Source organism: Lytechinus pictus, chromosome 1 (genome assembly GCF_037042905.1).
Source record: "Lytechinus pictus isolate F3 Inbred chromosome 1, Lp3.0, whole genome shotgun sequence".
Taxonomy (NCBI): domain Eukaryota; kingdom Metazoa; phylum Echinodermata; class Echinoidea; order Temnopleuroida; family Toxopneustidae; genus Lytechinus; species Lytechinus pictus.
In genome coordinates, this window is record NC_087245.1 from 10,018,992 (window position 1) to 10,042,455 (window position 23,464).

Consider the following 23,464-nt stretch of genomic DNA (forward strand, 5'->3'; position numbering starts at 1 on the left):
ATTTTCTGTCATTTTAGAGATAAATAAGGTAGAAATTTGATTTTTTCGCCTTGTTTTTGCAATCTTGTTCTATGTATTGATCTGTGAAAATGAATTGCGGAAGTCTTACGGTACGAAATTGTTTTCGAACGCATTTATATGCGCGTCCGGAATCACAATAGTGTCCGGTAATACAATACGTGACTTTACACTAAAAACGTTTTGATTATCTGAGAAAACGATATTTCATTAATTTTTTTACCAAAATAATGATATGTAGGAAAGCTGCTAGTATGATTATGATGTCACAAATCAAGTAATCAAAATTCTAATAACTTTTTTATTCTTTGTTGTATTTTCCTCAAACCTTTGACACCGTTTCTTTTATTATTTTTTGCTATTTGTATGATAAACTTTTTGTCAGGGTGAACTTCCCCTTTAAACAAGAAAGGTTAGCCAGTGGTCAAATCTTACAAGCCAGTCAGCCAGACCAGGTAGGTTGACCAAGACATTACCTTGACCCAATGATTGGGCTAAGAATAGCATGCTAACCTAGTAGAAGGCATGTCCACTAGACATCCAGACATTAAGAGGTATACTTAGTCTACACAATCAGACACTTTAAAAATATTTCAAGACTCTGTGTGGACAGACACAAGTGATTTGTTTTCTTTATCATTGTAGGTCTATATAAATGATAAATCCATTTTGATATATCAAGACGTCGTATTTGGTTAATATAGAAAATTCAGCAAACATAAAAATTAAAATTTCGTTAAAATGGGATGTAAAATATTAAAAGTAATGAATAAAAAAAAAAATCGCTTATTCTCTACAATAAGTTAGGATAAATGCATAACCTGGCCTGTATTCAACTGTGTGAACCAATGATGTCACACTCTTTCTTATTTTCTTTTGTATTTTATTTCAATTTTTATAGCTTTGGGGAAAAAGAAATTCTTCAACAAACAAGTGATAGCTTAACAACAATGGCCCGAATTCACAAAGGTGGTTTTGAAAACCATTGGTTGAAGTGTCCAATGCTGATGCGCGCTTTTGTCACAGTGCGCCAAATTGACGCCTGTTGCCATGGTTAAGAACGCTATTTTATTCATGAGTCCACTGTTTTGAATTAATGAGTCCACTCTTCAAAATAGTGGACTCATGAATAAAATAGCGTATCTAACCATGGCAACAGGCGTCAATGTATATCATATACAAACAATATATTTATATCTGCCCATGATGTGTATAATATCACTGTTTTGTGAAAGTAATCCAAAATTTAAAATGTCATCACAATCACACTATTATTTTACATCCATGCAGTTTTTATGAAAATTTCAGTGTAATGCCTGTTTGATTTTTCTCTCAATTTTATATTCAATTCAACATTTTTTTGGAAGGATGGACTGGATGTTAAACATGCATTAAAATTTAAATTTAAAAGGTCTAAATTTGTTCACTTTTCATTACTGCACATATTTTGGCTAAAAGATTTCCATTTTCCAGTTTACATTGCAAATAATTTATTTTTCCTCTCTGTTAATATTATTAGGTTGTTGTTTGTAGACTTTGGTTTCTAACTCTGGTACTGGTAGATCACACAACAACTATAACAAAAGGCTATATATTACCATTGTTTATTGCATAATTTTAGTCAACAACACCAGTTGATATTTCAAATCATCTTTGCAAGAGAAAAGGTCATTTATGAAGACAGATGTGTTTAAAACTTAAGTGATTTGTTATTTTTCAGGAAGCTTCAAACAACTTTGGAGATGCATTGATTTTTTTTTGCTCTATTTCAAAAAGGTTCAGCCCTTCACCAACCTTTAGCCCAGTAGCCAATGCTTATTTAGAAAAAAAAAACACATCAACAGAATTCACCAGAATATGGCCTTTTTTTCATGTCAGAGAGAATCTCCCCATGGACCTTTGCTCTCCCCAAGGAACGAATTATTTTTTTCTTCAAAATTTCAAAGAGATATTTTGATGATTGTTTTTATGTGGATTCTTTGTGGAATTTAGAATTTGTATGACATGTCCGAGGGTCGTAACCAGCTGCTTGCCACAAATCGACACAATGACATGAAATGAAATCTCAAATTATTTTGCATAAAAGTTCCCGAATTATTTTTTCCCACAGGAGGTAATTTAGCTTACAATCACTCACAATTGAAATATAGAAATGAAAGCATAAAACCATGTTGCTTAGCGTTCATCGGCCTTGACCCAACACACAGCTGGTCAGTTTGGATGGACTAAGTACACGCATATTTTGAATATAGAAAGTGTTAGAAATTAGAGTGCCGTCCAATATGAAGAATTTCATGAACCTTGACCCATGATTTTTTTTATTCATCACTGAGATATATAATTTTGATTCATCTTTTAATTAATTCATATTTATGTAGGGCCTATATGGCATTTATGAAGTCCTGTATAGGCATATGATTACAAAATGATGTGGGCCTATCGTATGTGTTTATTGAACAGGGTTGCTTGTGGCTGATTCTAACATGGTAAGCTAAATTTGTCCCATGAAAGTGAATGAAAGGCTTACTATTCCATTTCAATTTCCTGATTAGACTATCCTTGACCCAAAGACTTGTTGTGGTCAGTAGGTCATAGGGGGGCAAGCTGACCAAGGAGTGACCAAAACAATATCCCTCTCATTCATGTCCTCTCATGCAGGCTGTTTTGTAATTATCTCTACCATTACTCTGTTATTTCAACCACTTTTCATTATTTCTTTTGCATCAAAAAGGTCAATTTTCTCTCAAAAACATCTCTGAGAAATTGAGAAAATAGAGGTAATTTTTTTTCTTTTAAAAAGAGCTTCCTACTTTTGAAATGCAACCATCCAGCTATTAATATTTTACATGGAATATCGGATCAGGATTGCTTTGTTCTGTTTTGGCTGTGGTTTGGACAAGAATTTCTTTAAAATAACGTTGTCCTAAATGTACAAGGCTGAAGCAATAATTTCTACCCCCTTTTGAAATCTACCTTGGGTATCAGTGTGGGTAAAGATAATATCTTTTATTGATTAAGGGTCTATTTGGGGATTATTCCTTTCGAAGCAAAATTGTTTGACCCTTCTCAGTGAAAATGTACAAGAATATTAAAAAATAACATTTAGAAAACATTGAAAATTATTTTTGTGAACAAGTATTTTAGATCAGCATGAGACCTGCTTATAATTTTTCAATTAAAGTATGGAGTATTTCATGGTGTTTTGTCAGATAACTAATGTTAACCTCATTTTAGTGATATGATTTGGGTAATTAATCATGATTTACTGTCGTAATGGGCCTGTCTTCTTAAACCAGTTCTATTTTGGCTGAATTAGCTGCGTAATCTCAGGGTGCAGAAGTTTCAAAGGAAATAGAATTTTACGAGAGAAGTGTAAGTAGAACAGCTCTTATATTGTGAAATGTTTTTGGCTCTCCCCCCAGCAGATTAGCATTTGCTTAAGCTCATAAAAGTTTGATATAAACATAACCCCTGTGACTGCATCTCTGACACCGTTCTCATTACGCTTTGTAAAACTGGTTTACTGGAAACCGGCTCAGGAAACAAGTTAGGAAGATCGCTTTGATCCCACTTGATCACATGAAAGTGGTTTACAAAATCACTTCACGTAAAGCGATCTTGTTGCTATGGAAACGCTCTCAGTGGGGTGACACGTTTCGCGCGAAATTTGAAACCGCAGCGTAGGCATTCTACACCTGTCGTGTGGAGAAGCGCGCTCAACATGTGCGAAGATCTCTCCACGAAGAACAGTTGTGTCCTCACTTGCTCTAAAACCAGTTTATCGAGGCGAAGCGATCTTGAAAACTACATCGCGAGGTGGTTTTCCGAACTGCTTTGGAAGATCGCTTCCAAGACCGCTTCGACTGATCTCACTACGCTTTAAACTAGTGTCCTCTAAACTAGTTTTAGGAACGTAGTGAGAATGGTGTCTTACTCTGTATGTTCCCAAACTCTTTCTTCCTTCTAACAAGAAATGTACCATATAACCTTCATGTTCTAATGGACAGAAATATGTGGACCTACAAATAAAAATGGAATACCTTTGAAAATTCATCACCAGTATAGGATAAATTTTCTGTTTCTTCAACTCATTTTAATTTAATTTTTGTTTAACCATTATGTATTCAATGAAAGTTTGGCTTGCTTCATGTATAATTGTAATTAAAAGTATCCTTTGCAATCTCATCCATAAACCCTGCCCTTATGCACAAATGGCAATTCCTCCATTATTTTACATGATTACTTTCCATAGAACTGCTCATTGAGTTTACCTCCAGACCCTGTCTTCATGGAGGAAAGTGTGTGGAACAGATGTGTAGAAAATTGTGATAACAACATCTTACCAAAATGATATAGTAATTATCATCATTATGCTGACAAGTGACAAATGTTATGGTCAATAACCACTTCCTCAACAATCCTCTTCTCCTTTGCTTGTTTTTCATCTCCATTGGGTTTCTTCCACAGAACTGTATAGCTCAACCTAACAGACCTTGCCCCTATAGAGGAAAGTGTCTGATGCAAAGAATTAATACAATGGTGGTAATTTACCATCTAAACCAAATGATAACCAACATTGCTGTAATGGTCAATAATCTACCTCTTACATCTCCATTACTTTTTTTTCTGCATAGGGTTTCTTCCGCAGAACTGTACAACACAATCTTACCTACAGACCTTGCCCTAATGGAGGAAAATGTGTGATTCAACGTAAGAATAGAAACCAATGTCAGTCTTGTAGACTAAGGAAGTGCATTCTCATGGGCATGTCCAAAAATGGTACGTAAAATATGTAACTGTTATGCATTTGACATTCTGAATTGTAGTTATGACTTTGTCAATAGTACTTTAAAATATATTTCTTTTCAATTCATGAACATGTAGAGTCGTATTTCACTTTACTTCCGGTTCAAGCCTTTATTCGATATAGCCTTTGAACATATATGTTTTACTGATTTCTTTTAACAAGTTTACTGAAACTTGGTCTGCACTCCCATTTGAATAGCATTTGTGTATATATGCACTGATAATGGGAATTCTATTAGCTACCAATGCTGTTGGTGTTATCTCCCAAAGGTATTTTTAATCATCTTAATTTTGGAGATTAAATCTTTTGTTTTTAGACACCCAGTTACAGTAAAATATATATATGTTTTTTATAATACTTTTTATCTTTTGTAAATTGTTCTGTGTCATGCGGTTTAAAAATATCTTGTTTTCTTCCAGCTGTTCGTTTTGGAAGGATGTCTAAACGAGAAAAGATGAAACTGACTCAGGTGATGAAGGAGATTGCAAACAAGAGTGATGATATTCCTATCAGGGATGAAAAACCTCTTGACCTGAGCCGACCTCCAAGTCAAGAAGCTATGGTTGCTAGTGACGATGGGCCCCTAGCAAGCAATGATTCTCAACAGTGTGCAATATCAGACATTAAAGGCAGCTTGGAGGATATGAAAGATGTGGGGAGGGAGTCCAGTAATAGTAATGACAGAGTACAGTGTAAACCTGACTGGTCATCTTCAAAGACTGATGGAGCTGAACTGAAACACAATGGTAGATGGGGTGAGTGCAATGGGAGAAATGGCTCTAGTGTTGGGAAGGCTGTTCAAGACATTCACATTGATGAGAAAAAGACAAGCATTCAGGACTTGCTTCTTACCCAGTATTGTAGTAGTCAAATGAATGGTTATATTCCAAACAATGGACTAAATGGCTTGCAGAGTGGTGTCCAACGAAGCATCAAGGTTGAGAGAGACATTCAGAATGATTGCCATGGTTACTCAGGACACCACCCTCATCTTAATGAAAGAATATCATCAGTTATCAAGAAGGAAGATCAAACTCCTACTTATCATGACTTTGATAAAGGCATCCATCATCACATGGCTTCAGACAAGAAACAATATCTCCTACCCCGACGCAAACAGATTGCACGCTTACATCATGATGAAGAAGTCAGAAGGAACCATCAGAATTTCAGCAACAGTTACCACGGCAATCCATATTCCAATCATCACTTTCATCAAATGCCTGAGAAGTTACAGAATATGAGTCTCGGGAGTATCAAATCCCCACCCATGAATGGACTGTATGAGAATGGTGTTCAACACAGCTTTGAAACCAGGTTAAACAGCACCAAGTCACACTTAGAACTGAAGAATGGTTACAATCATTCAAAGTTACAACACTCACTAGTCAATCCACACCAGAATGGAAGGATACCCAACGGCTGCACTCCAGATAACACAAGACTGTCCTACCACCCTGAGACCAATCACAGAAATAGATTAAGAGCTCCTAGAGTACTTGGTGGAGGTCATAATCCTCATATGCTTCATGTCCTTCAAGGAATGGGTCTGGTGGATTCCTTGAGCAAGGCATATTGTACAGAGATTGATGCTCAGTTCTCAAGTCTAGAGGAAATACTTAGAGTGGCAATCAAGAAGCACCTACGAAGTGAACAACACACTGCAGCTGATAACAAAGAGGTAAGATGAATAAAACAAATTATGCATTGTCCTGAGTGACTGTGACTCTCGCCTTCCAATAAAAGATTAAGAAGTTCAGGGGAGGGTTTAATCACAAGACGTGTCAGGTGTTTTATTGGACAAGTCCTGTTTTATCCGACAGTTACCGTAGAAACATTGCTCTCAACCAGTAAAAATCCAGGAAAATTGTCAGATCTGACAACTTGTCAGACAAAATATTGATGAAACCTCCCCAGTTAAGCAAGTGCATGTAAGCTATCCATGTTTTCAATTCGCTGTGCCCTGGTGAAGTGAATGGTAACTTGCTGTGGTTATATTATCTACACATAAAGCCAAGGTGATATTATGTTAATCCTTTGGAGCTCACAGAGACACAAGTAATGTATGATGGTGGTCCCCAAGTCTGCGCACCTAACAATTTGAGTTAAGATTTAACATAATTTTTTTTTTCAAAATCTTTCAGATAATAATGTTTCTTAGATTATTATGAGTAAGTGTACCAAATATCTCATAAAAATTTGAAAGAAATATAGGATTTTCTTGGAAAAAACCTCGGGCACTCATTTTCAGATTGAAAAAAAAATTGTACCCCATGTCTGCGCACCAATTCACTATGCACACGATTTGAGGATTTTGATAAGAAAGGCTGCATTTCGAGGCCGTCACATGGTATTCCCAAAATTTATTATTTATCCACCATTTTGAGTCGGATTCTTTAATGAATATCTTTCTGTGTATTGCATGTGTAAAGTTTGTGTTCGTTGCGTATCTTCTTTTACTAAAATCGCGCAGATACGTGTGTGCGCAGACAAGGGGGACTGTGCAGACTTGGGGGAACTTGCCATATATCATGTGATTGTAAGCTAGTGAGAAGCTCAATGTTTCATGTGTATGTTTCTCTGGTGTTGAATAAGCATGCACCTACCTTTTTTTAAGCAAAAAATATCTTGTGCATACTGTTTTAGATTTACAGAAAGATTCTTGTTTCTGCTTGGCACTTTTCATAATCAATTATCACTTTTTTACTCTTTTAACTCATTCGTTGAATATTATCCTTCTAGATAGGGCCTAATTTCAAGTTTTATTATCAAGCATTTTGTACCACAATGTTTCAAAGATATACTATTAAACATGTAGTGAAATTATGAAAGAAATAATCATTTGTCATTCAATTTCAACCTAATTGCTTTTTAGATGTTTGATTATCCCTTTATTCACAACATATCTTCCATTTTTTACAATACTGGCAAGGATTTATGCAGGCATGTATCTGATTTTCCGGGTGATTGAACCTGTAAATATAAAACATTCAACTCATACAATTCGTATCACATAATAAGTTGTTGTAACTACATATAATATACAGTATAAACTCGTGATTGATTATTTCATCCTGATTTTTTAATGCCAAATTTTAAACCATGTATTAATTTCTATTTCTACTCCACCAGACTATTGGTTCCAACGGTGTATGCGGTATACCCATGGAGGTAACGGTTGGAGATAAAGAAGAGGCTTTCTGTGATCGATTTGCTCCTATCATTAGTCGTATCGTCAGCTTTGCAAAAGCTATAGAAGGCTTTGAAGAGATCCCACATGAAGACCAGGTATATGAAGTTGCAATTGATGAGTTTCATGTCATCGTTAAGGGCTAAATTCAGGGGATTTTTAGAATAATCCATGGACCAGTAGAGATTATTAGAAGTTTTAAGCTGGGAGGAAGATTTGTACAATGATCCTGATGATTCCCGGACTGTCAGGAATTAATGGCCTTAATATGTTCACTAAGATGTAATTTGTATACATGTGCTGCTGCCCCCTCCCTTAACCCCCCAGAATATGGATTTGTATGCAATCTAAAACATTCATCCTATGTTTCTCTAATCTTCAAGATTTTGTATATGAATGTATATACAATGTACTTCAAATCCCCTTTCTACCATTGCTTTATATTGATATCATGTTTTATTCATAATTTAGCTAACATTATTAAAAGCCGGCTGTTTTGAAGTGCTTCTCCTACAACTCAGTCAAATCCTTGACCCAGAGAGTGAGGCCATCGTGTTCTCTAATGGAGAGAAGTTTCACAGAGGTCTCCTCCAAAAATCAGGTGGGTATATCTTATGTATTAAAACAAGTTCAAGGACAATTCCCCATACTCTGTATTAAACAATTATCTAAAATGTAAAATGAAATTATATGTTATCCTTGGAATCCTTTTAGAAATCATTGTTGCCGCCATTATCAAAAGGTAAACTCCAGTTGTATTAACAATAAACAATATTTCAAGAAAAAGTTTTTTAATGTAAGTTTTTACCATAATGGATCAATGTCTATTAAGTAATTATGTAGTTTACATCAACCAAACATAGCCAGATAATGACATTGGTGTATGAAATTGCACAAAAGTCACATATAGGCCTCTGTATTATTACTAGGAAAGAGACCCATCTACTGGCAGAATCCTGATTATTTCGCACTGAGCAATTAGTACTGAGCAATTACCCTTATTTTACAAGAATCATTTGACTCATTCTTTATACAGTGACATTTGCTCTGCTCTTAATATCTCAGAGGGCATAGGGTTAGAGTTTGGATTGTAGTAGAGTTTGTTATTCAGAATAATGTTAAGATAAGGATAAGGGTTTATTCAGTTTTTGAAGTTGGGTTTTATATTTTACATAAAGTGCAAATTTTTCGTTGGCGCAATTGTTGCCGTAGCAAATGTCATAAAACCATTTATACATACAAACACTTAGGTGATGATTTTACTAGATTTTTTAAATTTTTGTGAATTTTAACTCAGCTGGAATATGTATTCAAGTATTTTTTTCCCCATCTTCTACTTTTATCGTTTGCAGATGTTGGTGATCTAGTTGTTGCATTGTCCAAGATTGCTTCACAACTAAATCAACTAAACTTATCTTTACCAGAGAGGGCGCTATTACAAGCATCTGTATTAGTAGCATCAGGTGATTTGTTTATTACAACAGTTTGATATGGATCTTCAGTATAGGATTTTTTTATTCATGATTGGATACTTCTAATGAATTCCAATAAAATGTTTTAAGAGGGTGTGGTTGTGTTAAAGATGTTATGATTCCTGTTTGCCTAACAAACTATGCACAAGGTTGATATGACTTGTATTTTATGTCTTCTACTGTTGCAATTTGATAGCTCTTTTTCTTACTGGTTCAAACTAAAAAAATAAATTGCAAGGTAAATTCAATGCCCCCACCCCACCCCTACAAGATGTCTATTAAAATATACATATGAAATTCATTCTCTTCATAGTTACATGAATTGCTTGTAAATATTTAAAAAATGCATTTTTACTACTGACTACATATGAATAAATCTCTCTTTTCAAATAATGCAAAATTACAGACATTCCAAAGATTCTGAATCATATATAACTCCTTGGTTTTTTAATTGTTTATTTTCCTGTAGATCGGAAGGGTATCCAGAATGTTGATGAGGTACGTAGCCTCCAGACACATCTTCTAGGTGTCCTAGAGAAGTTCCTCTATGCTACACATGCTCCTGATGCACTTGTCTTTCACAAGTGTCTTCAAGTAGTCCTGGACCTAAGGGTTCTCAACCACAAGTACTCAGAAAAGCTCCTGGCCCATCAAAAGGATTAGCCTACTCCGTTTCCTAGCCTACCAGGCAGACTAAATGTACATGTTCCAAAGTTACCAAATAGATTGAGGTAGTTCTTAGTTTGGTCCTCCAGATACAACATACTGGGATCCTGGTCCTTGACCTATAAGATGAACCTGTTCTTGTTCCCGATTATATTGTAGATTAGACCGACGTTGCTATCGGCCAATTTGTATTGATGATGATATGTACTTTAATCAAGAACCTTGTGAACTTATTTTCATCACAGTGGAACCTATATTCACCTTGTTTTATGATATCTCTTGGACCAATATTCATGAAACCTTAAGAAGCTTAGATGTCACCTAAATGTGTTGGGGCCGATTTATAATGGTTTCATGAATATAGACCAGGAAATGTATTGAATTTTTATTCAATATCCATCAAAATGATGGATTGTGATGAACTGTGTCCCCATCAGTAAACCATGTCAGGCAAGGTTTTCAGACTATTTGCAGATGCTTTTCTATTGGAACACATCCGGAGAACTCTATTCACGTATCAAAATTACATAAATATTCTGACCAGGGTGGTGTTTCATAAAGCTGTTCGTAAAGTTACGCACAACTTTACGTATGACTGAAACCTGTTCTTTGGTGCTAATTCAGTTACATAGGGATACCATTTAGCACAAGAAATGTTCACCAGTCGTGCGTAAAGTCATTCGTAACTTACAGACAGCTTTATGAAATGGGCCCCTGGAATAGAAAAAAATGTTGTACTTAAGCTATGTAAACCTATTCCTCCAAACTTGCCAATAAAATATCTTTCCATATGTGACAGGTGATAGTTTTATCCCCAATGTATCACATAACATCAGGCTAACAATTATGGCCATATCTAGGTGGTGTTGATATGAATTTATCATATTATCTTGCCCACCTAATTTGTTACCAGTTTGTTATAGATATAAATTTCTCAAACTCATGTCTTGTATACAACTCTATTATTGAATTTACATAAAATTACCTTTTGCCAGCTGAGTAGGCTTATACGTTCAAAGTCTTTCATGCCATCATTTTATTAGATGAATGCAGACTATATGAGGCAACTTGATGTATATGTGAATCCATGTTATAGAAAGTTTGTTTTTAAAGATCCGTAAGATAGTATAATGTTTTATTTTAATGTTTAATCCCTTTTTCTAAAATTTGCCATTTTATTTTTTATTTCTGCCAAATTGCAGTATTTGCTACCGGAGTGTGGAATGCTTTAAGATAGTTGCCATACCAAAGATAATATTTGCCTTTTGTGCTTAATAGTTGCAATGAGTGTTCACTCATTTTTATCCCAAATACAGTGATTTTATAGATCATGATAACCATAGGTGAATCTGTGTAGTATCAGTCTGTAAATGCATTGTAATACAAATGCAGTAAAAGTGCATTATATCTTGTACATTTTGTTGTTGAACGCCGTAAGGAATTTTTATTATTATTTTTTTGCAAAATGCTTTCCTAACTTAAGCTGCTTTAAACATTTATGCTGCATGTTTATATGTGCTGCTCAAATATATGACTGCTGTCAGTCGGCATTGTTACATCTGTCAACCATGGTAACTTCCCTATCAGCTGTCATTGTGTTGATAAATCTTGGTATGCTGCCCATTAAGTATAGCTCCCTCTAGAATTGGAAAATAAATAATTGAAAATGATGAGTGCAAACACTAACTCTGTATCCCATAGAGTTCAGTGGATGAAAGGCTAGGGATACTTGGGTTATTGAAAAAAAAAAAATTCTAGTCACATTTGATTTGATTACGGTCATTTCTGATGAGAGTATGTATGTATGAATTGACATAGTAGACCCAGCCAGCTGACCCAAAATCTAGTCATTTTTACTATTTCTTTTTAAAGAGTGTTCTGTTCACATTTATGATTAAAATTACCATATAGCTGGACAAACGAAGAGAGCTATGTTAATTTTTCTAAGCTTATGGTTTTATTCAATTTCATTTTATGGTAATTTGCTTTGCTTGTTTTCTCTTCATTTTTTCTCTGTCTCGCTATCTCTTTCTCATTCTCTTTTACTCTTCCTCCCTTCCCTCTTCCCTTTCCCTCATATATGAGTAGTTTATTTGCAATAAGATTGAAAAACAGGGTATCTAAATGTTACATAAATTTAATATTTTTATTTAGGTATTACCTATTTTGATAAAGGTTTCATCATTTCCATGTAGAGTTGAAACCAAATATTTTCTCTTTTTTCTAAGTCATGAAGATCTTTACTGAGAACAGACTTCCAGAAAGTCATTAAATGAAGCACATAGTGAATGGTACTAAAAAGGCAAACAAATCCTGCTTAAAATCGAAGTTATTTATTAACCAATGTTATGATGCAAAAAATTGACTATTCAGATGTTACCCATTTATATGAACTGGGTTGTATTGGTACAAGATGTTTTCATGTGGAATTAATGTGGAAAGCTATCCATAGTGGTGTTTTCAGTAATCTCCTGTATTGTAAATTATGTTTATAATGATTTTTTCTTCAAATAATTGCAGAAGGAAATGGTTTCTTCCACTAGTATATGTAATTCATAAAATGATGAGTAATTAATTTACTTTCTGTATTTCTGTTTTCTGTTTTTGTACATGGTACAATGGGAAGTAGAGTTGTTTATGTATGCACATGGCTTTTGAAAGTGTGTTTTTATTTAATGTTTACTATTTTGTAGAGAAATACATACAATTGTGAAAAATGATCAGGATAAAATTCAAAGTATCTTGCTACCATTTAATGGAAGAGAATTTTCATTTTCATTTGTTTCCTATCATATGTTTAGTTCAATTTGTATAAAATGTTTTGAGGATATAAGCTTACCACTAGATTTCAAATATGTGTCTCTTCTGCCTGTTACCCATGAGGTGGATGAACATTAATGATACCTACATGATTTAGGCAAGTGAGTTTTTTTTCACTTCTTGCCTTATCTGCTTACCCATGTCATGTGACATGTCATAATGTGACATACCATGTGACATGTCATGTGATATGTCATTTGACCTTTCATGTGACATGTTTCAAAGTAGTGTCCTGGAACCAAATGAAAAAATAAAGCTGACTACCTATCATTCTATTGTACTGTTCTTGTAGTTGACTGTGTAATTTTATTTGAAATATACAAATATGGATTAGTTGAGAGCAAAGAAATTTAGAAACCAAAGCTACAACATAAAAACTTGTTATTAAAGCTGTGAACCAAACAAAATATTGTTACGCCTAATTAGACATATTATTTATAATGTCTAAATATTTGGGTGTTACTTGTGATAGCTTATACTTTTCCTTTTTATACCATTTACCTGGAAACGATGAATTCAAAGGGTTTAAACATAATTATGTGAACCATTACTGTCACTGATATCAGCATATGTAAATAAAACCAAATTTATATAGGAGTGTCCATCTTTTAGTTCATCTATGAAAAAAAATATGCCTTCATAGTATAGATATGTAGATATGGACAATGCAGCTACATTCCAAAAAGCGTTTCTGGGCCATTGCTAGTAGCTACAATAGTTGAAAACACGAGACATAGTTGTATATCTATGTCGTTATAACACATGGCAATAAAGAAGAGAGAAGAAGAAGGGGAAAAAGAGATATTAAGATTAAATGTTGTATATTGTATAACTTTTAAGTGGTGAATAAATGAAGGGAAAAAAACTACTTCTATACATAACTGTATATTTTTATATTATTTATGTCTCAATCACTGATTGTAAATTCTCTTTATGGTTGCAGTGGTATTCTTTCTTTAATGTATATTTCCAACAAAGTTGTTTTATTGTGTAGTTGGCGATAGTCTTACGTATTTCTAAGGATCCTGTAAATGTTATGTACTTTTAGCTTAGACATCAGGGAATTTCAATGTAGCTCATGATGGTGATGGTGATGGTCTACATCAGAAATGGTTGCAATTATTTATTTTAAGATATTTTTGTATAGCTTAGAAAATTTCATGTGTGATTATGATTTAGTATGTATTTATCATAGTCTTAATAGCCAGAATATTGTAATGTGTACATAAATTCAAAGATGAAGAAAATTAATTATGAGACAGCACTTACATCACCCACAAATTGTTATATTATCTTATTATTTTTTATGATTAATTCATAATTATGTGTGAGTCCTTTTGTGTGATATGTGCAGCTTTTATTATTTTTAGATAAAAATGTATACAACACAATGATTTATTGATCAGGATTCCACTATGCAAAGTGCTGCATATAATTCCCCTCAATAATGGTAATAATCATATTCCTTTTAAAAAACACTGCCAAATTCCTTTTCTGCTTTGAACTAAAACGTTTAAGAGTTTGTGTGATATGGCTTCCCATTTCACAGTAATTTTTTAAGTGTAATATGTTTCTTAATGCAGTATGACATGTTATATGAATATTTTTATCCTATGGAAACTATGCTGTGAAGAGTAGTAGATTGATATCTTATAAAGTGCTGCATTTCACTAGGTTTTCTGTCGGTTGTTCCTCTTATTTCTTAAAAAATATATTTTCCTCATAATCTCATTGCTGCATGAATTGTTCACTTTCAGCTTCATATCAGACTTATACACCAACAATTGTTTGTCTGCTGTGATGAATTAGATGTCCTTTCTATGAAACAATGTATTTATCGATAAGCCTAAAAGACATTCTTCTAACTTCTCAAGATTTTAAAAATTATTTTTTTTAGATCACCTTTCGTTCTCATATTTATTTTGTGTGGACCTTTTCCCTCTCTTTTGGTTTGAAGATATCACATTTTCTGATGGTGCATAGACTTTTCAGTAGAATGTTCAATATTTGATTTGTTTCCCGTAATTTCATTTATATCATACCATATTTTTGGTGATGGTACTTCATCTGACCCTGATTCCATCCTTCCCTAATGAGGCATGGTTACAGTGAACATTTTATGAGACATATTTTGTTCAATAAATTAAAGGTTCAATGCTGTAACTCATGCTCTCAATTAATCAATCATGATTTTATCTGCCTACTCCTGTAACTTGTACCTTCTTATAATATGAAATAAATAGAAAAAATGAAAGGTTATGAAATGATTAAAGGGGAATCCAGCCTTGGCCATAAAATGTTGTGTTGGGAAGGAGAAAAATAAATTAAACAGAAAGGTGAAAGTTTGAAAGAAATCGGACAAGCAATAAGAAAGTTATAGCTGCTTTAAAATTGAGATCACTAATACTATGTAGATTTCAAATTGGCAACTGGGTAAGTAAATTATGACAAGGGGCAAGGACAACTTTCCCATAGGCCATGTACTTTATTATCAGGGATTTGTGGTTTTCTCCCAAGTACCCATTCCCCTGGGGCAGTAATCTAAATATAACCCAGGTAGTATATTGTTTTATGTCCTCATGAAAGAAAAATATAATTTGAAATAAAACTTTTGGGAAAAATGAAATTTTAGCTGTAATATGTATTGAAATACATGGAAGAGTAGTCCTTGCCTTACATCATTGTGACATCCCATATGCGGCCAATTTGAAGTCTCCATGGGTATAGTGATTACTAATATTTACAACTTTTAAAAATTCATAACTTTCTTGTCTTTTGTCCAATATTGTTCAAACATTCACCTATCAACTTGTCTGATTTTTCTTTTCCTTATGAAAACAAGTTTTCATTTGGGTTGGATTCCCCATTAAAGATAGAATCATAATTTTTCAGGAAGTATTTGACATAGCATGAATTTAATTCATTCTCAATTCCTTATTAGAGAATTTTATTCAGTTCTTGTCATCTTTGCTTCATTCTAGGATTACCAGAGGAACATGTGGTCTTTGTGATGTAATTTATTTGTAGCCTCCTCCTTATTTGATTTCTTGCTATCATTGTTTTTGCATACCCACATCAATTTACCCCTCCTTATACACCCCTTTTGATTGGAGAACATTTGTTTTTGTTTTTTATTTGTGCATCATAAAAATATTTGTATATTTATTTCATCAAAATTTCCCTCCTGTATTATATTTATATTATACCTTCATTCATTCAATTGAACATTTCTTTGCCATAAGTATTTAAGTTTAGGAAGAGATTTTGTCATAAAAGTTGAGAATCACTATTGCTGTGTATATAATTAAGATTTGTATCTAGCTTTGATTTTTGCTCAGTTTTTGAGCAAGGCAACCAAAGTGTAATGTTATAGAAATCACTTTTTTTCTTCATGTAGAATGTATTTACAATGGCAATATACCAATAAAGTACTTTGCAACAAGATTGATATCAGTCTAACCTTTTCATTCTGTCTTCAAATGTTTCCTCAAAATAGTATTTTATTTCCTGAATATCAGATGCATCACATCTTATTAGGACCTGAGTCATGTGTATCAATGTAAAGCATAATGAGGGTTGCCTTTCTGGTATTTAGTGACTTCTTGTACCCTTTAGAGGATAGTGTAACTGCACCTCTTAAAAGATTGTAGTGATTAACATGGGTTTATGTCCCACTATTCAACACTTTCCTTTGATGTATTAAACAACATAAATTCAACACTTTTTCTGCAGTATTGATACAAGACGATTTGATGTTGGTTTATATAAATAAATGATCATATTAACAATATGATTCAATGAAACCTCTAGTAGTGGAGGTGATGATGATGATTATGATGATGATATGATGATGATGGTGATGATGATGATGACGATGACGACGGCGATGATGGATGGTGGTGGTGGTGGTGATGATTATGATGATGATGGTGATGATGATGCTGATGATGATGATGGTGATGATGATGATGGTGATAATGGTGATGGTGCTTCTGCTGATGAAAATGGTAATGAAGATGACTATGATTATGAATATGATGATATAATTGATACGAATGATACAATTGTATAGGACCTCATAGAAATTCATGGAGGCTGTGGTGCAATTTAAAATGACCATCTGGCCCCTCAAATGTCCTTTTGTTGTTGCCAACAAATACTCGGCTGTAAGATACAAAAGAGCAATTCAGAGAACCGTCCATTGCTGTTTAACTGTTAATGCATAATGACAAAAGAATGATGAATTGAGAAATAAGAACTTCACTATATACGCTAGTAATTTCATGCAATAATATTTTTGATAATTATTTCATCATTGGATCTTCGACTGAATTAATTTATTTATGTGGGATGATGATACATCTGAGGGTTAAAAATGGGTGAAAAGGGCACTTACACAATACAGAATTTATTCCAGAAGGTGAAATAAGAGTTAAAGGCAAAATGATTTTAGACAAGGAACGTTGGATTATCATTTCAGTTCATTTTATTTCATTTCATTCCATTTACTTCCATATAATCAGAAAGGAGAATAAAGGCGCATGCATGTATATTAAATATATAAAAAACAGTTAACATCATGATCGAGAAAAAAAATAACTGGAAAATGATGCTCTTAAAAAAAGAAGCATCTAAAATATATATGATATGGATAAGTATAGTGTTATGTTGGGATGGGATCAGTGATTATTGATGGGAAGCGTAATGAGGAAACTTTGGAGAAAGTTATACAGTTCAAAATCACTAAGTATTTAATCATCAATATTCAGCTACAGTTCGAAGTACATGAAGATTCAGAGTATATCAGGAGACGATGAATACAAAATAATTTAAAAGTATCAGGTTGAGATTCGAAGTGCAGTTAAATTAATACTGGATGGACATCTAAGTCTTGAAGTCAGTCAGTCAGGATTAGTGTGGGTCTAGTATTTTATCGTTGGTATTCTATCTCTCCAATGATCAAGAAGTCTTATTTATATCATTAGTTTTGGGGGTGTAACAATTTAAGGTGGGATTGATCTAAACTTGATCTGATTGGTCTACAGGTAACTGTCTATCAAACTTTCTCTGGTATAAGGGGTGTGGTGATGCTCTGTGCAAGTGACTGGGGCTGGAAGTGTGAGTAATATACTTCTTCCTTGAAGTTAGCTGACGTCACTGAGGGTTGGTCTTTTTATGGTCAAGGTTTAGGAGTTACATGGTATTGGGTGTTAGGGAATTCTTAGATGACATTGGGGGAGTTTGTAAACAAGTGAAGATGAATGACTGAAAGGATAACAGGAAGTTAAATACATACTACATAACAATAGTGGAGTGAGATGATGGAGATGGGTACATGGGAACTAACGTATATAAGATATAAAGGATTTACTATTGGGAAAAGGAGCATCGTCGTTCCTTTGAAAGAGGACACTTTCCTGTGTATATGTTTTCTATCTCTCCTTGCTTGTTTAGAATTGGAGTGAATATTTGGCTTTGAATAAACTATCCATCTACATACAGGTACACAAACAAAATTAAATTATGTCTTTGCCTGCAAATATAATTACTTTGCCATGGTAAATATATTGAACTTGCAGTATAAATACTATCCATCTATGACATGAACATTGCACTTGAATCATGTATAAGAAAATCAGCTATAATATAATTCGTTATCTAAGAGCAAGATATTTTATATATTCACAAAAAAAGGTAATAAATGTTTTATTTAAGTGCTCTTCTTAAATATCATTGATTTTTTTTTCTCGAGAAATCACTTTGTAAAAGATTAAATTCTTGCATATAAAAGTGGTTTACCATAAAGGTATAAAATTGGTCACACGGTCATCCAACATGACCTGCTTTAGGGGAGCGTTTTTTCATCAACATTTTCATCCGACAATTTGTCAGATCTGACAACTTTCCCTGATTTTGATTGGCTGAGAAGCACAATTGCCTTGATAACCGTGTCGGATAAAACAGGACTTGTCGGATAAAGTGAAGACTAGTCCTTAATTATGAAACGCTTCTAAGGTGTCCACATAATGTGGAATTATCAGACAAAGCAATGTAGAGATAATGAACAAAATAGTTTTACAATCGAACAATAAAGTAATATTTGCGCTCCAAACTTAAAAACGGATTCCCCTTCTTCCTTCTCCGAAGTCCTTCTATCTATTCATCATTAACAAAACCTCATCTGAGATCTGACAAAACAGAACAGATTTGAATATTTTTCTGTCTATTACATAAGCCTTTTTCTATATCAAAATTTGAATCTAAAGTTCATTCAATCAAGATTTAAATTATCTTGTGCTAATTTGCTTATGCATCATATCCTCGAATTTCTTGCATGTGATATTCAGAAACTGGGAGTGTGTGTGTGTTTGAGTTTTGTCAGACGTGTATCAATCATATATGATTACTTTCGTCTGGGACCGACCTTTAACGTCACCATCCGAAAGACGTGACCAGTGCTCGAACCTCTGCATCAATTTGGAACTTCCCCACATAGCTTGGATTACAGGCGCACGCCACAACGCCCATCAGGAGCACTGAAACAATGGTTATATCCTGACTGCGAATATGCATGTCGCCCTCTCCCAAAATCTAATTTTGTGGGATTTTGATCCATAATATATAATTACTCATTTTTCCACCATCTCAAAGGGGGAATTATGAACGAGTCGTTTGAAAATATGTACTATATGAAAACAATCTTTATTTTAGAAAGAAAAGATTTGGCGTATTTGGCTTCTAAGCCTAAGGGGAACGAGGGAGAGTGATAAGATGAAAGCAGACATTTTCCAGAGGGAGGTGAATGTTTACGTCCGCAGACATAACAGCGCACATTGACGCCGAGGATGCCACCATTTTATATTATTTCAGAGTTTTTTCCTTAGAATTTTATAAAATACGCATTAAAATGCTATTTATTTAGTTTTAATAATTTATAAAAAATAATTTAAGTTTTTATAGGTTTTTAAACGTCGATTTTGTACGTAACAAAAATATTGATAGACATTGTCATGATTAAACATTTATGATCATTAGTATGAATTCATAAACCAATTCGGCAACACATTTACTACTTGTCTAGTGATGCGAAAATGGCGACTCGACGACTAGAATATATTTTTATAATCTTGGCCTTAAAAATAGACTTTTTCGGTATGTATGAAACTTTGAATTAGAGAATACCGTAGTTTGATATATTTTTGTTATATTCTTCCATCTGTAATTATATATTAAGAAAACAATACGTGTGTTAGAGCGCGATACTCTCGTGGTATTTGTTTTGTTAATGACAAGCTGACCTCCGTGTCGGTGCCATGTCTAGCCGACAGTCACGGCGGGCGCTGCTGCTTGGGTCCCGATGAAGCTCGGCCTGTCGTCGCGGCCGTAGCCGTTGGCACGGTAGGGTAGCTCGGTAGCGGCTTCAGAAGTTCAGGAGAAGAAACAAGTCAACAACAGTCAACACGATGGAGTATGATGGGGTGACCATAATTTGCGCACATTTTGAAAATTATTACGAAGTTGATTTTCAATAAAAAATTTCTCACATTTCACACAAAATTAATCAAAATCATGATTCCAGATCGAAGCCAAGTCGATCCTAATAAGGCTAAACTTTAAGTAAAGACTAAAGTCATTTTCACTTATTTAACAGAATTATTAAGTTGACTAGGTCTAATTTGATAGATCTAGGAGGACCTAGGTCAAGGCCAGGGTTTGGCTCGTATCGCGATCTCAAAATTCCATGGCGATCTACTAGTGCACGCTTGGCTGAAAGAGTGTCAAAAAAGTGTGACCTTAATTTGCGCACGATCGTTTTGCAAAGGCCAAAGCTTTAGTTTAGAAACGAAATCAAGCAGATAAAGGTAAGATAATATCAGGTGGAAGCTAAAATGCCATAAATTTGGTTGGTATCACATTTTACTTACTTATTTGGAGACCTCTGCTTGCAAACTGGCGATTTCTTGATGCTTGTTGAGAAGATTGGATTGTCTTGGAGCAGACACAAAAGATAACAAAATTTGCTGATGTTTTGCCAGTATTTTTACAAATTGAGACCTTACCTTCAAGAAAATGCCTCTAAGTAATTTTTGGTCGCTTTTCTGTTGGTGATATCAGTCTTTCTAGATATTAATTAGATATAGGGATATTAGACCAGGCCATGCGCAAAATTAGGCAACGCACAAATTAAGGTCACACCACCATACAGATCAAGACTCTGGGCAATTACGAGACTACTTTTGGAAATATATTTGGTATCTCCCTCAAAGCCAGTTAAAGGGGAATCCAGCCTTGGTCTTAAAATGCTGTTGGAATGGAAAAAAAAAGACAGAATGGTGAAAGTTTGAAAGAAATCGGACAAGCAATAAGAAAGTTATGCCTGTTTTAAGATTGAGATCCCTAAGACTATGTAGATTTCAAATTTGCAATTGGGTACCGGTAAGTAAATTATGACAAGGGGCAAGGACGACTTTCCCATAGGCCATGTACTTAATTATCAGGGATTTGTGGTTTTCTCCTTAGTACATATTCCCCTGTGGCGGTAATCTGAATATAACCCAGGGGCCGTATTCTGAAAATTGTCTTAAGAGAAATATTCTTGTATCTTAAGAGTTACAATAAAATCCGTATTCCGAAAATTGTCTTAACTTTTCTTGTAACTTTCACTGAGCGCGTATGATGTCAGAGATATAATGATGCGTAAATATATAATCGGCGCACATTATGTCTGTGCGCAAGATAAAATCTCGAGTTACAAGGTATTCTGAAAATTCTCTTATCTTTGCGTTCTCTTAACTTCCTTGGAAAATACAATGAAATTTACAAGAGGTGGGGGGCTATTGTAACTTATTGTTGCATGCGATATTTGACCGTCCGCAAAAATTATTTCTTGCTGCATCCCGCAAGAACATATTTTACAAAAGGAGACATTCCAAAGACATTATAACGACGGATTGGTAGACTTTCCAGAAATTAAAAATTGGTGTTCGAGACGATGAATCTTTCGAGAGAAAATAATCTTTGAAAAGAGCCACGTGTATTTTTAGCACAGAAGCGCACAAGCATAAGCGTCGGAGGAGCAAGGAAATTACGCCTCATAACAACAATGCGCTTCATTATTTTTCAGAAGAGACGCTTCTATTGGTTGACCTAAGCATATAACAAGCTTAATAATTGGTTGATGACAGAATATTGGGCGTGTCAGAGATAAAATAGGGGACGCCCTTACAGAGATAAGACAATTTTCAGAATACTAATTTAAGAGAATTTTAGCGCGCTGTTATCTTGCTGACTTACAAGAAAAGTTAAGAGAAAAGTTAAGACAATTTTCAGAATACCACCCCAGGTAGTAGTGTTGTATGTCCTCATGAAAGAAAAATATAATTTGAAGTAAAACTTTTGAATAAAATGACATTTTAGCCATTTCATGTATTGAAGTACATGAAAGAGTAGTCCTTGGACTCCTTGCATTATTACATCACCATGAAATCACATATGCGGCCAATTTGAAGTTATTAAAAAGTTATAAGAATTTCAATTATTTGATTTGTGATGTCATATGTAAGCAGCATTCCTATATGCATGAAGCAAATGGTAAAAAATCAATGAAATGTCATTTTCTCAGGAAAATGAAAATGGTTTTTACATGGGTGGAAATCCCAGGGGGGAGGGACGCGTTCCCCTACCCAAAATAGTAGGGGGGGGCACAATATCAAATGTCCCCCTACTATTTTTGGTCTTTTATGATGGAAAGAAAAACATTCAAAATCGAAATAAAACATGTATTTTGGTCGAAATGACCTTACATTTGGGGTGATAACCTTTTTTTTTTTGCTTGTCAAATTATTTATTTTGGTCGAAATGACCTTACATTTGGGGTAATAACCTTTTTGCTTGTCAAATTTTCCAGCCCCTGGTCCCCCCTACCTTTGGGGAGAGATTTCCGCCCTTGGGTTTTTATTATACCTTTTGTATATCAATAGACAAATCATTTCACCCCCGATCATGAAAAAAAAGGAAAAATATTAAAGTCATCAGGAACCATTAAAAAAAATGAAAATCATGTATTTTATATTACAACGTATGGGGCAGCTGCTCGTTTATGATGTCACAAATCCTAAATTTGAAATTCTAATAACTTTCATAATCTTTAACAGATTTTCCTCAAACCTTCACATATATTCTTTTATTATTTTTTATGCCATTTTTACAACACTCTTTTCTTCAGGGTTGTGGTATCGATCTTAAAATGAGTTCGAGCAGAATCCAATAAAATGACCTTCCAAGCGTTTGTATGTATAAATAAGAAATATTTGCCAATTGGCTCTGGTAACAAATGATGATGATGATGCACAGCATTTGTATAGCGCCATATATCTGTCAAAGATATTCAAAGGCGCCTTTTTTGGGAGGAGCCAGCCAATCTGGGTCGTCTAGAAGGGTGCGCACACAGAACTGTGACCCGCAGGTCTCTCCTCCCGATATAACTGATTT

At 34.2% G+C, this 23,464-nt stretch overlaps 1 protein-coding gene across 1 annotated transcript; it reads left to right on the forward strand.

Moving 5' to 3' along the window:
- Positions 1-403: 403 nt before the first annotated feature.
- LOC129254950 (uncharacterized) lies at positions 404-16,421 on the forward strand. Its single transcript, XM_064095712.1, has 7 exons — positions 404-473; positions 4,653-4,797; positions 5,245-6,506; positions 7,958-8,113; positions 8,487-8,616; positions 9,368-9,478; positions 9,957-16,421. Exons 2-7 carry the CDS (start codon positions 4,779-4,781, stop codon positions 10,148-10,150), a joined length of 1,872 nt encoding a protein of 623 aa, XP_063951782.1. The 5' UTR covers positions 404-473; positions 4,653-4,778; the 3' UTR covers positions 10,151-16,421.
- The last annotated feature ends 7,043 nt before the right edge of the window (positions 16,422-23,464 follow it).

Excerpts from the sequence above, each read along its gene's own strand:
- LOC129254950 (XM_064095712.1), top strand. Across the intron at positions 6,507-7,957 it reads CTGCAGCTGATAACAAAGAG|ACTATTGGTTCCAACGGTGT; the intron begins GTAAGATGAATA and ends CTACTCCACCAG. Across the intron at positions 8,114-8,486 it reads AGATCCCACATGAAGACCAG|CTAACATTATTAAAAGCCGG; the intron begins GTATATGAAGTT and ends TTCATAATTTAG.